Consider the following 14,238-nt stretch of genomic DNA (forward strand, 5'->3'; position numbering starts at 1 on the left):
TTATTATTTAATATTTACTAATCATGTTGAAAAGTAGATACATGTATATTATACAGTAGGTTGTTCCAAAAAGGTTAATCATAGGACCGAATGAGAAATCTTAACGGATCACGTGATGTCTGGCTCCTCCTCTTTGCGCCGAGGTAGGATCACGTGAAGTCTGGCTCCTCTGCCTTGCGCCGAGCTAGGTGCGCGCGAGATACAGACACTACTATGCCGTTCAAGTTACTTCCCCATTTGACTCTCCATTCTGTACTTCCTGCTCCATGATCGTACCCACTGTACTTTCCGCAACCTACCACCCTTTTTGGGACAACCCTGTTTAGAAGTTGACCTTACTGGGAAAAAGCCTTAAAAACCCTGTGCTACTGCCAAAGAACTGCCAAGACAGCGAAGGATCAACAGCCATATTATTTCGAAAAGTCGGATTTAAATAGTCCGACCATTTTATCGCATTCAAAATGTCTGGGGCTAAAAAAGCCATCAGATCAGAAAAATTAATTTATTATTGAAGGATGGGGTTGGATGATTGTAACGGGAGGGTCAGGTAACACCACCTTACCTGCACCATAAACATTAGTAGGTACGTGAATAGCACTACTTTGAGTGCTAACAGGTATATCATCAAAATTTCGGTGCAGGGACATTTTTACTGGCTTCCATTCTTCGCCTTCATCTGGGGGATCCTCTTCAGGATCGTGTATGTATTTTACGTTCACGTAATCGTGATGCTAATTGGCGGTCAAATAAACATTTGGTGATATTCGTACGTTTTTTGTACAGTACATGGAAATATTAATGGAACTCCAAAGGAGACAGTGGCGGGCGGTTGAGGGTAAAATTATTTGAAATACATCAGAGGCACGTGACCGAGGAAAGGGCGTGGTTCAAAGAAATTTAGTTTGTGTGAAACAGATACCAAAAGGAGCTGAATTAACTTCTACCAGAAATGGCGGCAGTGGGCGGAGCTATGCTTGAATTACAAAGTCCCTATTGGCACTACATTCTCTCGAAAACAAGGACTAAGGGTCATAATTATTTCTTTAAGGGATCTTGGCATCACGTGATGCCTGTGACGTATTTCATATAATTTAGCCCCCCCCCCCGCCCGCTGACTTCTTTGGAGAGTCCCTTTAATTAAAGATGGCGGAATTATATACCTTTAATTCTCTTTCTTCAATATGAGTTTTAGCCGCGTGTTCCGCAACATCAATTATACGCTAATTAAGGTTAAAAATCATTAATTTTTCATAATTATTATTAATTATCGATTTAAATCGCACCTTAACTGCTTGTCGTTTCCATTCGACCATATGTTGAACGTCGGAACGCATTTCATCTAACATTTGCGTCCCGTCTACCCACTCCACCTCCGCCCCGCTATTATTAAAATTCTATGACGCAACATAAAAAACACGAATATTTATTGCATCCGAGGTTTCCAGATACCCCGAACATTTTAATTATTAATTAATAATAAAATTCTTACATCTTTTATCGTACGTAAACACGTGACTTGTGAGCTGAGTTGAAGAATAGTTCTTCCAAATCTCAGTGCCCAGTTTCTTACTCTAAATTAACGTTAAAACAACGACAATTAAAATTTACGGTAATAAAAAAATTACATAATTATTTCTCTTTTATTAGATTTTTTTCAATATTTTTTAAAATAATTGGAAGTAGGTATATATTGGCGCGAAATCACGTGGAAGAAACCGCGGAAAATTAAGTTTGGCAAAGAAAAATAAAAAAAAATTCCACGAGATCTTAATTTTAATTAATTTTGTTACACATAATCATTTGAATACCACTTTGGTCTCAAAGAATTGATCTGTAAAAGGGTCCTAACCAGACACATTATGCGACAGATATCAGGAAATAATTTAAATTCAAAGGAAATGATTTCGACGTTTAGTTCGTCTATAATATTTTATTTGGTTTTTCCTTTCCATAAAATCTGTATTTAATTCAAATTCGATTCGCATTTTATAGTAGACAGAATATTTTAGATGTATTGACGTCGCTAAAGAAAACCCTAATATTTTTCTCCTGATTCTGATTTTGTCGCCTGGGGACTAAAATACATCAAAAACTGCGAGGGAAGAAAAATCCATACTTTTCTATTGATATATCGGTCGCAAATAGATATTTTTTTTTGGCCAGGGATTCCTAAAAAAGACAGCATTTTGAATATACAGGGTGTCTCTGAAAGATCTAATAGAAATTATGGGACATGTTATTTAATCGATTTAGAGTCGAAAATGCAAATATTTTTAATATAATACATCATAATTTAAATCTAAAAAAATATATAGTAATACACCGGCGTATTGCAGGTAAATAGTTTTACAGGGGCTCGTAGGAATAACATTATCAAGTTTGCCCCTGGATGTTGGCTTCTCTAAGAAAAATACGAAAACCTCGATTAAGTTATATATAAAATTAGAAACTTAATTAATAACTTTAATTAAAATTATTATGGTAAATATATGATGTTTTTGAAAGGTCTATCAGAAATTAAGGGGAAATCAATTTCGAGTTGAAAATGTAACTTCTAGGACATTTTAACCTAAGTGATACCATTTACAAGTTATGTTTGGAGTGTTTTACGGATGACCCCTTAACTAAATTATCACGTTGTCCTTTAGAACAAAATGTCATAGAAGTTACATTTTAGACTCGAAATTGATTGCCCAAAGTACATAATTACTGATAAAACTTTCAAAACATCCTGTATTTTAAAAGTGGTGTCAAATAATCAACCAGGTCTGTCTATATTTCAAATATATTAAACCCTAATTAGTTTATCAAACTAGATTATTAGAGTAAGTCAAAGGTTAAAGGAGTATAGAGGAGAGGGTCAAATTTAAATATATCTATTTTTTTTTTTCGAAGTCGTCTTAATGAAGTCTGAAAAATATTTTTATATAAAAATCTAATTAGTTTTTATTGATTAATGAATCACGCTATTAATTTAGGCCGCACACGCTGAAAAAAACCCCCCAGGTCTGGGGGTAAGAAAACTCCGGGGGATTGAAGAGAAAAAATAAAATAAGAGTGCATTGGAAATTTAATTTAAAAAAAAAAACCTTGGGAGGAGAAATAAAAAAAGACGAGAAGTCTGTAACAAAAGTTCAAATATAAAGACCCTGGTTTCTAAAATCAGGAGTAAAATTTCGTCCGGTGTGTTGACCACGTTGTTTTATTAAGACTTATAACATTGATGGGTAAGTGCTGGACAAAAAAGACCTTAAATTCAGATATGGCTTCAAAACAATACGGACCAAATTGAGTGCAGGACTGGTAACTTTGAAAAGCCCTATCTAACGTCTTTGTGTTCACATACTCATCAATGGTCCCTCTTAACCCTTTATCAAGCAGACGATAATGCGACCCCCATCTTTAGAAAAGGCTGTATTGAAGTTCATAAAAGGTTAAAGGAGAGATGGTACTTTCATCAGGTACATTTACTTTAGGTTATAAACTTCGGGCTGCACTTGTATCGACTTAAAAAAGGTGCTAATTAAAATTCATCCTCCTGTTTAGGCGCCAAAAAGGGAGGAGTGTTGCGCGAGCTCGAGGGCGTGCGGGAAGAAATGGTGGCGGGAAAGAAGGGGTTCACGTGGCAGCCAGAGCCATGCAGGAAAAGAGGTTAGAAATAATCTCTTCGCTTAGGCTAAGAAGGAAAAAGACATTCTGATTAGTATCTTTCGCTAATAACAATATAACGCCACTTTCTCTCTCCTTTGTCCCTTCTCCCAAACCTCACCCCCGTTTCATAACCCTTGCATGGCTAATCATCATTAAAATTGCATGGAAAACCCCTTTCTCCGCGCTGCGAAGTAGCGAGCGCCTTTTAAACAAAGATCGTTTATAGCAACCGGACCCCGGGGAGGGAAGAAAATAGGGGATAAAATAGGTCTTTTGCATAATTGATGTCTAGAAAATTTCGCGACTTAATATTTTCATAAACATTGCATGGTACACGCTCTTTCAATGTGGCGAAGGATTATAAGCGTTAAGAGGTTGGACACGTTGACCGAAATTTCCCCCTGATTCTTATATCCTTGATTATTTTTAACTAGCAGTGAAGAGATAAGAGGGTTGCCCGTCAGCCCGTTGAAACATTTTTATTTCATTTCGGGCCACCATTTCTCAAGATGGCGACGGATTGGAAAAATCTTTTTTAGCGCGTAAACCTTCTAGGTAAAGTGACGTTCTAGGTAGGCTGAACGTTTATTGTAAGTCAGTCAGTCTAGATTCTTACTTATTTAGATATAAATGACCAGCCCCTCGGTTTGTACAATACGCCCTGTAGATCACTTTTTTAGTATCCAGTTACTTAGGCCTATTTAAAATTTAAAACTAATGAAGCCCTGGCTATTCCTAAAGGAATCGTTTAGTCCTAACTTTAAGCCTAAATAGAAAGGTGATTAAGCAACTAAACTTGTTGAGTCTGTGTTCTTTACTTCGGATATTATAAATTTCAAAATAGGTCCTAAGCCTAATTACTATATTCGAACCCCGGGAAAACCTTTTCTAACGAAACTTGGAGGGGTCGAAGATTTTGTCAACTTTTTAATTTGAAAATTAATGAGACGTTTCGAGAAATATTTTTAATTATTTAAAAGGGGGCAATTTTTATCAATTTGACGAGTGATTCCGTAATATTGGACCAGTCCATTTTTAGGTCGGTGCTCCCTTCGAAGGAAAGAGGGAGGGTTGAGGAGATTAAAGAGGAATCGCGTTGCTTAGCAACCGGAGAAGGAGAAGACGGCAGCAGTTAGGCCTAACCTAGTATACCGGCAAACTCGAAGCATCCTTTCCAGACCCTCCTCCTCCTCCCTCTTCCAAACTTTCTTAACATCGGTTTTTCCCCGGGATTTTGAACCTCCTGAAAGACGAACTTAAAGATTGAAAATATCTAGACTAAGAAGTTTGAGGAACATACCAAACATAAACCTAGCAAAGGCTTAACTTCTGTTATTCATAATATTTGGATTAGGCAATATTCTAGTAGCTTTAGTTATTAAATATTTTTCTTTCATATATTATTTATTCAAACAAAGAATTAGGCTTAGTTAGAATTATTTCATTCAAATCTAATCGAACAAATGAATAAATCTGACTAATTTAATTGCCTACTTCCTATATTTAAATATTTCACAGTTAAGCCTAACTTATGAATGATATTTCAGTCTACAAAGCTAAGCCTAACTAATGAACGATATTTCAGTCTACAAAGCTAAGCCTAATATACTTACAACTAACCTTAAACATTAACATATGTTAAGGATAATTTTACCCTTTCTCTCTCACTCTCTCTATAATAATATTTATGTAACCGACAATAAACAAACGCAGTTTCGATTTATGATTACAACACCAATCCGTGATAAAAACACAACTCAATCTCTACAGAACCAAGGCTTAAAACTGGTACCGTAGCCATAACAGTATAAATCTATATAAGCTCGTGAAAATAAAAAAAGGCGGGGGAAAAAAAAGAATAATAAAGAAGAAAAAAAAATCAGATAAAAAAGAAGTTAGGCCTAACGAAAGTAACAGAGGATGGATGTATAAGCAATAGAAACTCTATATAACGCTTATTTACAGTTATATTAAAGAAGCAACGTGATGTAACGGTATAAAAAAGGGATCCCTACACCTCGCTGGTACCCACCTCTTCCGCTTTTATAGGATAATCAATAAAACTGGTGACAATTCCCGTCGTTTTGCTCGGATGGCATGGACATGGATATGTCCAACACTATAAAGGACTAGCAGCAAAGGCACCCGGCGTTTCCCGTCAACCCCTTCGAAACATTTTTGTTACTTTTGGGCCGCCATTTTAAAAGATGGCGGAAATTGGAGCCCCAAGAGTCATAAACCCCTTCTATAGGACATAGGGAACCAGTGTTCTAAATATAAGTGAAATCGGTTGAAATGCAAGAGCGTTATTCCATAAAGAAGATTCTTTTACATTTCTGTCCTCCATTTTTCAAGATGGCGACGGATTTGAAGAATATTTCTAAGCGCGTACCCACTACTTAAAAGTATCATCATTGCAAAATTTCAGCTTTCTAGGTAAAGCAGTTTGGACTGGGCGTTGATTTTGGCCCAGCAGGTGTTCTTTGGGCGACTTCGGTATACACGAGCAAGGGGGGACGTTAGTATATCAAGGTCAATCTAAATTTAAATACCGTGATCACTGTTTAAAGGTATTAACGCGAGAAGTAACTGAAATTAATGTATTCCCCATCTCTGGTCCTCTTAACTATTACGAAGTCCATGATGTTGGGCCACGTATCGGCCCCATACTTCATCTTCATTCTGCGTGGGTCACGGACTATATACCTACCATAGATACCGCCCAGTCTAGCGACGGACAGAGAGAGAGAATGAAGGGGGAGAGAAAGGAGGAAAGTGATAGGGACAGAATTTCGACTACGGAGGGACCAACTGCCATTCTTGAGAGAAAGTGCTCATAGAGCGAAAGGAAAAGGAAAAACAGTCACAGTTCTAAATCGTACAAGAAGACAGCAGCCTGATCACCGTATGGACGGACGATTGTGTTCGATATTAGACACATCGAACCAATTTCGGGGTCATAGTCTGAGGTCACCTAATTCATGGGTGTCCAGATTGTAACTAAAATACAATTAATGTTTTCCAGGTTGCTCTCTGACATTTTAAAGCCAAAACTTAATCAATTATTGTATAAAATAACTTCAAACTAGATACATTAATTTCAATCTTAAATTAGTGATAAAGTCATAAAATTTTCTTTGATCAAACTTCTCAGGCAATAATTTTCATATTTCTCGAACTTTTAAGCCTATTTTAAAATTCATTGACTTCTCCAAAGTTAACCATTGTGTAAGGTGATTTCTAATAGGCTTCTCAAAATTTAATTTCCCTTAATTATCCTTGACCTTTTGTGCTTATCTTGACCTCTGGCTAACTTTATTTTCTTTTTTCCAAACCAGTTTTAAGAGCAGGATTGCTACAAAATTGCCTACCACAATATTAATTCTCGTTGCATGAGCATGGTGGAAACCTCTAATACATTTAAGGCAGCCCATCCCTCCCACGTAACATTCTTTAACTTCAAGGGATGAAAATTGGTGAAAAAGGGGTGCATCTATCGAACATTCATTCATCCCCCATCCCCGTACCGCGTCACTCCCGAAGCCACCACGATCTCACTGACAGCTTGAAACTTATATAGCTCGAGATTCTTCGGTTTTAAAAGATGGGGAGGCTCGGGAGCAAGGAGGATGCGAAAAGAGAAAAAAGAGAGAAGAACAAGAAGAGAGAGAAAGAGAGAAAGAAAGAAACGGAAAAGTGAAAACCCTTCCCGCACCATCACCAACCTATTGAAAAAGAAATAAGAATCGTCATAGGGACAATTCGCACTAAACTTCTATACCCTAGTGACAAGAAAAAAAGTTGCTGTGTTTGGTGATTTTTAATTTAATTCATTTTAGCTTATCATTAGCGTCCTGGTGTACTATTATTTGTCGTATAGCACGTTAGCTTACAGTGTTAGAGAATGAAAGAAAAAAAATGCCAAAGGAAAGAAGAAGAAAAAAAAAATAATATAAAAAAGGGTTTTCATTATTTTAAAGAGGTTAAGTACGAGTTTTCTCTTTTCATCGATTCGATACTTCGTATTCTTTATTTTCTCTTTTTTTTTAGTTTTTGGGGTTATTTTTTCTTTCTTAAGACTGATCTGAAACTCTAGAAGCATCGAGGTCAATTGTAAGCCTTTTTATTATTTATTTAAATCTAATTTGGAGGAAGAGGTAGTCTTGCTTTTCAAATGGAGCCCTAAAGTCAAAATTGAACGATTTAATCGAATGTGTTTAAGCCTACTTTTGTAGAATTAGGCTTAGTAATGATGCAAATTTTTTCGTTTTAACCCTTATTATCAAAGTTGAACGAACGAATCGAATTTATTTTGAAGAATTAGGGTTAACGATAACGATAATTTCCTCCAACAACGTATTTTCTATCAGAGCCTGTAGAAATGTTGTTCCTGCCGCACTCTAGTGTCCAGGGCAAAGATACGATACAGGGGCTATAGAAAATACATACGTCGCTCTTGTATGTGGGTAGGGGAAAAGGCGGGAAATGGATCGTCAGAGGCGGGAAAGAGTTTTGTAACGTAATACAATATTGCGTTCTCTTATCTTTCTAATCGCTTTGCAGCTTCTAATTTTGTTGTTTCCCCAAATATAAGCCTAACTTTTAGGCCTAACGGTAGTTCTTTTAGAGGTAGTTATACCGCGGGTTACACCTCGAAAAATTCGCTGACTCGGAAATTTTCAACGTCGTCCGAAATTTCAGTAGACTAGAGAAGGACTAAATGAAAAAAAGAAATAAAGAAAAAAACAAAAACAAAGGATAGGTCGTGAGGGGAATTTTTCTCCCCCTGTTTTCCCTGATTGTATTAATCGCTTATCTGGATTTTTCCACGCGGTCGGCGCTTCTAGGATTCGCCTATTCGAAAAAGCATTAAGGGTTCCTTTCCTACATTCCAGGGGTTTCTTTCATATATATTTCCTTAGACAAATAATAACAAATAGGAACTTTATTCCGGAACAATAGCCAAGGCTTACGAGTTAATTTGACTGTGTTGATTAGGCTTACAAGAACAGATACTAAACGTCGATTTCCGCGCTCTTTTTACCGATTTCTCCGTGCTAGGAGAAACGGGATGGGTATGGTGAGTGTCCCAATGGAATATTTATTGTCTGAGCTTTATCCCGCGAGCAAAAGAGAGGAGAGAGGGATGCTGAAGCCGTCGGGGAAAAGTGTTTTCTAGGCCGCCAGCCTTGTCGGAGGAACTGGGATCTACACTCTACAGTGGTGTAAGAGGGGGGGGGGAAGGTGTAGGGGCAAATTTTTGGCGGCAGAACCCGGCCGCGCGAGGGGTGGTGGTGAAAATAAGAGTATATAGCATCAAATTGCGGACAATAAATCAATAAGGGGCCAAACTGGTAGACGTTGGGGGGAATGGAGGGGGTTTGACTTATTAGGCCTAAAAGGCGCTCGGGTCAAAAAGGCGCGCCAAATTTTATATCAATAAATAGAAAGTATTATGTATTAGGCTTAGTGACTTACTCGGAAACGTCCACCTCCTTATCCTTATCGTCCATCCTGGCTTTGGCCACGGGTTTATCGTCCATCAAAGCGTTCGCGACCGGTAACATAATGGGCAATTCCAAAAGGACGCACGTCAAAAGGAAAAAGGCGCGCACGCCGTAGCATGATGGTTTTCCGCCGCGTTTTTCGCGCGTTTTCCCGCCGCAGTTTGTCATTTTATCGTTCCGTCTTTTATCTACTGTCGCTGCGCTGTTATTGACGTTGACGTTTCTCCGGAACGCGATTATATTTAAAGGACGCGAAATGAGCGACTCCCACACCGTCGACGCCAATAATGTTAAGGAGTCCGTTGCTCCCGGGACCGGCGCCGCTCCTCGTACCCTTCTAATTTCTGGCATTTTATATAGATAGATAGGTACCTTTTCTTATATTCTATTGTCGTTACGGAGTCTCCGCGCCGCTGCCTTCTATTTTTTTTCTTCTTCTTCTTCGTCACAAACACGCGCAAACACTCGCGATGAAACGGATTTTTCCCGCTCTCTTCTGGCCCCCTGGGCGATATCTCGTTTTTTCGTCGCGGCGGGATTTTCGTAGATTTTCTACGTAACTCTATATAGGGCCGAGAAGCGCTTAAACCTAACTTAGGAGAATCCGACTCTTGGAGGCGGCGGCGGGCCTAACGTTAGCCCCGGAGATCCAGATTTTCGATGGAGAAAAAAAATACCGCGGCATGCTTACTAGCGGCGGGGATATATTATTTTTTTCCTCGACTTCTTTTCCTACCAGCCTTCTCTTCTGTCTCTCTCTCTCTCTTCTCCGTTCCAACGGGTTCGGAAGGAGGCTGCGTACGGAAAAGGCCGCCTTTAGGGGCAAAGCTTTAGCGCCCCAGTCAAAAATGAATCGATACTGGAACGGTACTTAGGCTTAGTTATAACCCGCCGTAAAGGCCTCTCTCCTCTCCTCTCTTCTCTCTTTCTATTCCAACCTCTTCGGCTTCCAAGCTCGGCGGCAAAAAGATCTTTCCTCTCTCGAAAATACGCCGACTTACGTTATAACGGTACTTTCTTCCGAAGCCTCGCCGATTCCCGGCCAATCTTGGATCCAGGCCGGAACGTTTCTCATCGGGATAAATAATTAGCGTCCGGTTTTAAAACGCGGATTAAGCCGATAAAAGGGGCCGCCGAATTTTCCACTAAAAACTCCTCTCCCCGATTCCAGTCGCGGAAACGTAATTTATGCGCGCGCTTCTCTCTCTAGGCTCTACGTTACCTAAGCTTTGAAGATGCGTTCGCGCACGCGCAATAGCTCGCCGGGACAGTTGAAACGCGTCTTCTGATTGGCTTAAAAACCCCGGGTTCTGGCCGCGGACCGATTTTGGATTGTTTTTTTTTTCTGTTTTGTTTCAGTTACGTTAAGCCTAATTACAACTTAATAGTAACATTAAATTCAAATATTTTACGAAAATGATTGATTATTAAACCAATGCTTCTTATTTTCATAATTTTGGAGATTAGGCCTACCTTCAAAATGCAAATTTTTATGAATGTTTTTTTTTTGTTTATTTGTTTGAAAGGGAAGAGGAAGGCTTCTGCCTTTGACTGTATTATGTTCTATGGGAAGATAATAAAGTGGGCTAACTCCCTATTTTGGTGGAGAAATGTCTATTTATTTAACCAATGAAAAAAAAAAGATAAACAATAGTAAAATTATTAGATACTTTATTTTTAGTGATGAGGAATTCTATACAACATTATTGTTACATCACCAAGCTCTAAATAATGTAGACTTAACGCATAATTTTCACAATTTTCTTTATTTAATTTAAATAATAATTTCAACTCCTTCCAATTCTTCTTCAGATGGCAGAGGAATTTTATCAGGTGAAATGTAATTTCTATCAATTAAAGGCAAACCCAATTTCTCTCTTCTGTGTAATTCTAAAAAGGCCTCTCTCGTGGCCCAATCGGCATTCCTAAAGTATAATATTTTAAATAACATCTTTGATTTCAAGTCAAATTATTAATTAATTACTCACTTTACATCAGGGATGTACATAAATATATATGTAACACCCACAAGAACTACCGTTATACTCCAGAAAAATATCGATTTAAATTCCTTCAGGTCCTGTTCTTTCGATTCGTAATCGAAACCGTAGCTTACCCAATTCTAATTAAAATTAATTCAATTATTAATGCGAATCCAAGCTCAGCCTAAAAAGGGTTAAGGCTTAGGTGCACGAACCTTTTGCTTCTTTACATTGATAAAATCCTCAACAGTTTCGGGGCCTTTTTGAGTCGCGATATCTTGGGCTGTAACTGTTTCTTTATTTTTTGTAGTCGTTTTTAAACTTCTACATAAATTAATTACTTGATTTCTACACAATGATTTTCGAACACACTGTCGCAAAAGTAACGCCATTTTGTTTGCGCCGCGACCTCTCTGAAGGACTGACAAATTCCTATGTAACTTGACTCCTAACATACTGTTTCCCTAACCAAGTTTCAGTTTTCCTTTCACTGAAAAGTGATGTTAATAGATGAAGCGAGAGGCAAATGAAAATAACCCACAGTTACGTCATTTTATCACTCATGCCCTTTTCCATCCGTATTTTCCATGGAGTATCTTTATAGGAGTGATAGCAAAAGCTCCTTTAAAATTGTCTTAAAAATATGTCTCCTGTACTTACTGCTCCATAGTAACAAATTGCTTGCAGTCAATGGAAATGCAGTGCCATCTATTATCAGAATATAGCTCTAGCAGCTACAAAAGTGTTGCCAGTTTATCTGAAAATTCCCAATTGACGGAAAAAATGGGAATTGTGGGAAATATTGTTGGATTGGCGGGAGTTTCGAACGATACCGTATGGATTGGAATCTATGTTTGTATTTTTTTAAACATTCGGTACAATTTCATTATTTGGTGTATTTTTGTTTGCCTGACTAATTTATTTGTTTAATTGTTTATGAAGATCAAAGGGAACTTACCATGCCAATCCCTTTCTTTTTTCAATGTAAAGGTTTCGTTTCTAAATAGGGTTAAAGCTTTATTAGGAGTTTGTTTTTTTAAATCCGAATTTTTTTGGCCCTTACCATAGAAGGAAATCTAGATCAACAAAAATTCAATTCATCATCGTTGTTCCTCCCCCGCGCGCCCCGTTATTTCTTGCTTCAAAGCTTCTAAATTGCCGCATTTTTTTTTGACCCCTCTCTCTTTTCATTCGGTAATGACCACACCCTCCCCTTTCCTACCCCCTACTTCAGTTCACACCCGTAATCAGACTTCAGAGAAAACTGTTACCGATTCATTGGAACTTTTGACGTGTATCTGGCATTCTCTTGAAGATATTTGTGTAGTTTTGATAAAAATAATAACTTTTTCCTTTATTTTTGGAGTAAAGAAACCGAAAGTACTTTATATAACACAAGTAAGTTGGATTTTAACTAATAAGTTAATATAATTAAGGAAATTTCAAGTTTTGTACTAAGCCTTGGCTAGTTTCTCCGCGTTTCTAAGCCTGGGCTTCTCACCGCCCTAGTTTTTATTAGCCTTTTAAGGTAATTTAAGGAATTCGTTTCATTATTTTTAAGGATGGCAGGATTTTCTGAAGACCAAATTAACGAATACCAAGAATCTTTCTCACTTTTTGATAACCGGGGTGATGGAAAAATTAGCATTTCTCAATTGGGGGATGTTCTAAGAGCATTGGGTCAAAATCCTACCGAGGCTGAAGTCAAAAAATGTTGCCACCAACTTAAGTCTGATGACAGAATAGGCTTTGAAGTCTTCCTTCCAATCCTACAAACCATTAGCAAGAACCGAAGTACTGATACTGCTGAAGATTTCATTGAGGGATTGAGGCATTTTGATAAGGATGGTAATGGTTATATCAGTTCAGCTGAACTGAGACATTTGTTAACCACATTGGGAGAGAAATTAACTGATGATGAAGTTGAACAGCTCTTAGCTGGACAGGAAGATTCACAGGGAAACGTTCATTATGAAGATTTTGTTAGGATGGTAATGAGTGGCTGAGTTTTCATTCCATTAACCCTTTCCATTAATTAATTTGCTCGCTAATTATATATTTTTCTAATCTTGAAGATTTTAATTTTATCGGCAGTTGTTTAAATAGAGTAGAATGCTAAATTTTTATGTTTTGCTAAAGCATTATTATTATTATATATTTAAATAAAGAAAAGTTTCCCGTTATTAACAACATCATTTGAGGCCCTGGTGACTTAGAATTAGACTTATCAAAATAATTCCAATTAAAATAATTTGATGCCTTGTTTTCTAATGAGAACAGGCATAGAAATTCCAAGAAAATTAATTAATTTATTGTATTGCTAATTAAAATCGTCAAATTCCAATCATTTTAATATAATCTACCCAAAACTTATATTATTGTTCATTAATAATTTCAAATTTGTTACAAAAAAAACATTACCCGAATAATGACATTCCTGTTAAAGTGTGTAATGTTGTTAAAGGTAAAGGTTTTTGTTTGCAGGTAACGTTTTTCTGGGAACAATGAATTTTTAATAAGACATAAAAGGTTTCCCCCCCCCATCCCATCCCCCATTGATTATATGATATGTTGTAATTAAAAATGCACAATAATATTTTTATTAAAAGAACATGAAGGAAAAACTAAATTAAAAAAGAGAAAAAGAAAAATTTGATGGGTGTAATTTTTTAGAGAAAAAACCATGTATATGTTAAATAATAAAAACATTTTAAGTAAAACTTGTCTATTTTTGCGTCATAATCCCTTTCAAATTAACTTTTTAGTTAAATATGCAGTGAAACTGACAAGTGTCCGACGCGCTTAAGTTTCCAAAAATGTCACGTGTCCGACGCGCTTAAGTTTCCAAAAATGACACGTGTCCCACGCGCTTAAGTTTCCAAAAATGTCACGTGTCCGACGTGCTTAAGTTTCCAAAAATGTCACGTGTCCGACGCGCTTAAGTTTCCAAAAATGTCACGTGTCCGACGCGCTTAAGTTTCCAAAAATGTCACGTGTCCGACGCGCTTAAGTTTCCAAAAATGTCACGTGTCCGACGCGCTTAAGTTTCCAAAAATGTCACGTGTCCGACGCGCTTAAGTTTCCAAAAATGTCACGTG

General features: G+C 37.4%; 3 protein-coding genes across 6 annotated transcripts in view; 1 reads left to right on the top strand and 2 right to left on the bottom strand.

Annotated features, from left to right (window-relative positions):
- LOC149691650 (voltage-dependent calcium channel subunit alpha-2/delta-3-like) overlaps nt 1-10,675 on the bottom strand; it is a 30,572-nt gene extending 19,897 nt beyond the window's left edge. For all 4 annotated transcript variants that reach the window (XM_089869004.1, XM_089869002.1, XM_089869003.1 and 1 more), the window contains exons 1-6: nt 9,130-10,675; nt 1,490-1,571; nt 1,284-1,394; nt 1,161-1,220; nt 563-731; nt 340-471 (exon numbers count right to left, since the gene is read on the bottom strand). In XM_089869004.1, coding sequence (XP_089725130.1) covers nt 340-471; nt 563-731; nt 1,161-1,220; nt 1,284-1,394; nt 1,490-1,571; nt 9,130-9,509 — 934 coding nt within the window. In that variant the 5' untranslated portion in view covers nt 9,510-10,675. The remainder of the gene's footprint in view (nt 1-339; nt 472-562; nt 732-1,160; nt 1,221-1,283; nt 1,395-1,489; nt 1,572-9,129) is intronic.
- A 137-nt stretch (nt 10,676-10,812) lies between these two features.
- On the bottom strand, nt 10,813-11,709 carry NP15.6 (NADH dehydrogenase [ubiquinone] 1 beta subcomplex subunit NP15.6). The gene is made up of 3 exons (XM_089869011.1): nt 11,356-11,709; nt 11,147-11,280; nt 10,813-11,083 (listed from the first exon to the last, which is right to left on the bottom strand). Exons 1-3 carry the CDS (start codon nt 11,593-11,595, stop codon nt 10,933-10,935), a joined length of 525 nt encoding a protein of 174 aa, XP_089725137.1. The 5' UTR covers nt 11,596-11,709; the 3' UTR covers nt 10,813-10,932.
- A 674-nt stretch (nt 11,710-12,383) lies between these two features.
- Mlc-c (Myosin light chain cytoplasmic) lies at nt 12,384-13,860 on the top strand. The gene is made up of 2 exons (XM_089869012.1): nt 12,384-12,538; nt 12,702-13,860. The coding sequence occupies exon 2, from the start codon at nt 12,703-12,705 to the stop codon at nt 13,144-13,146; it is 444 nt and encodes a 147-aa protein (XP_089725138.1). The 5' UTR covers nt 12,384-12,538; nt 12,702; the 3' UTR covers nt 13,147-13,860.
- The last annotated feature ends 378 nt before the right edge of the window (nt 13,861-14,238 follow it).

Source organism: Phalangium opilio, unplaced genomic scaffold (assembly GCF_054372755.1).
Source record: "Phalangium opilio isolate 3A_F unplaced genomic scaffold, DU_Popi_V2 ptg000025l_1, whole genome shotgun sequence".
In the NCBI taxonomy this organism is placed as follows: domain Eukaryota; kingdom Metazoa; phylum Arthropoda; class Arachnida; order Opiliones; family Phalangiidae; genus Phalangium; species Phalangium opilio.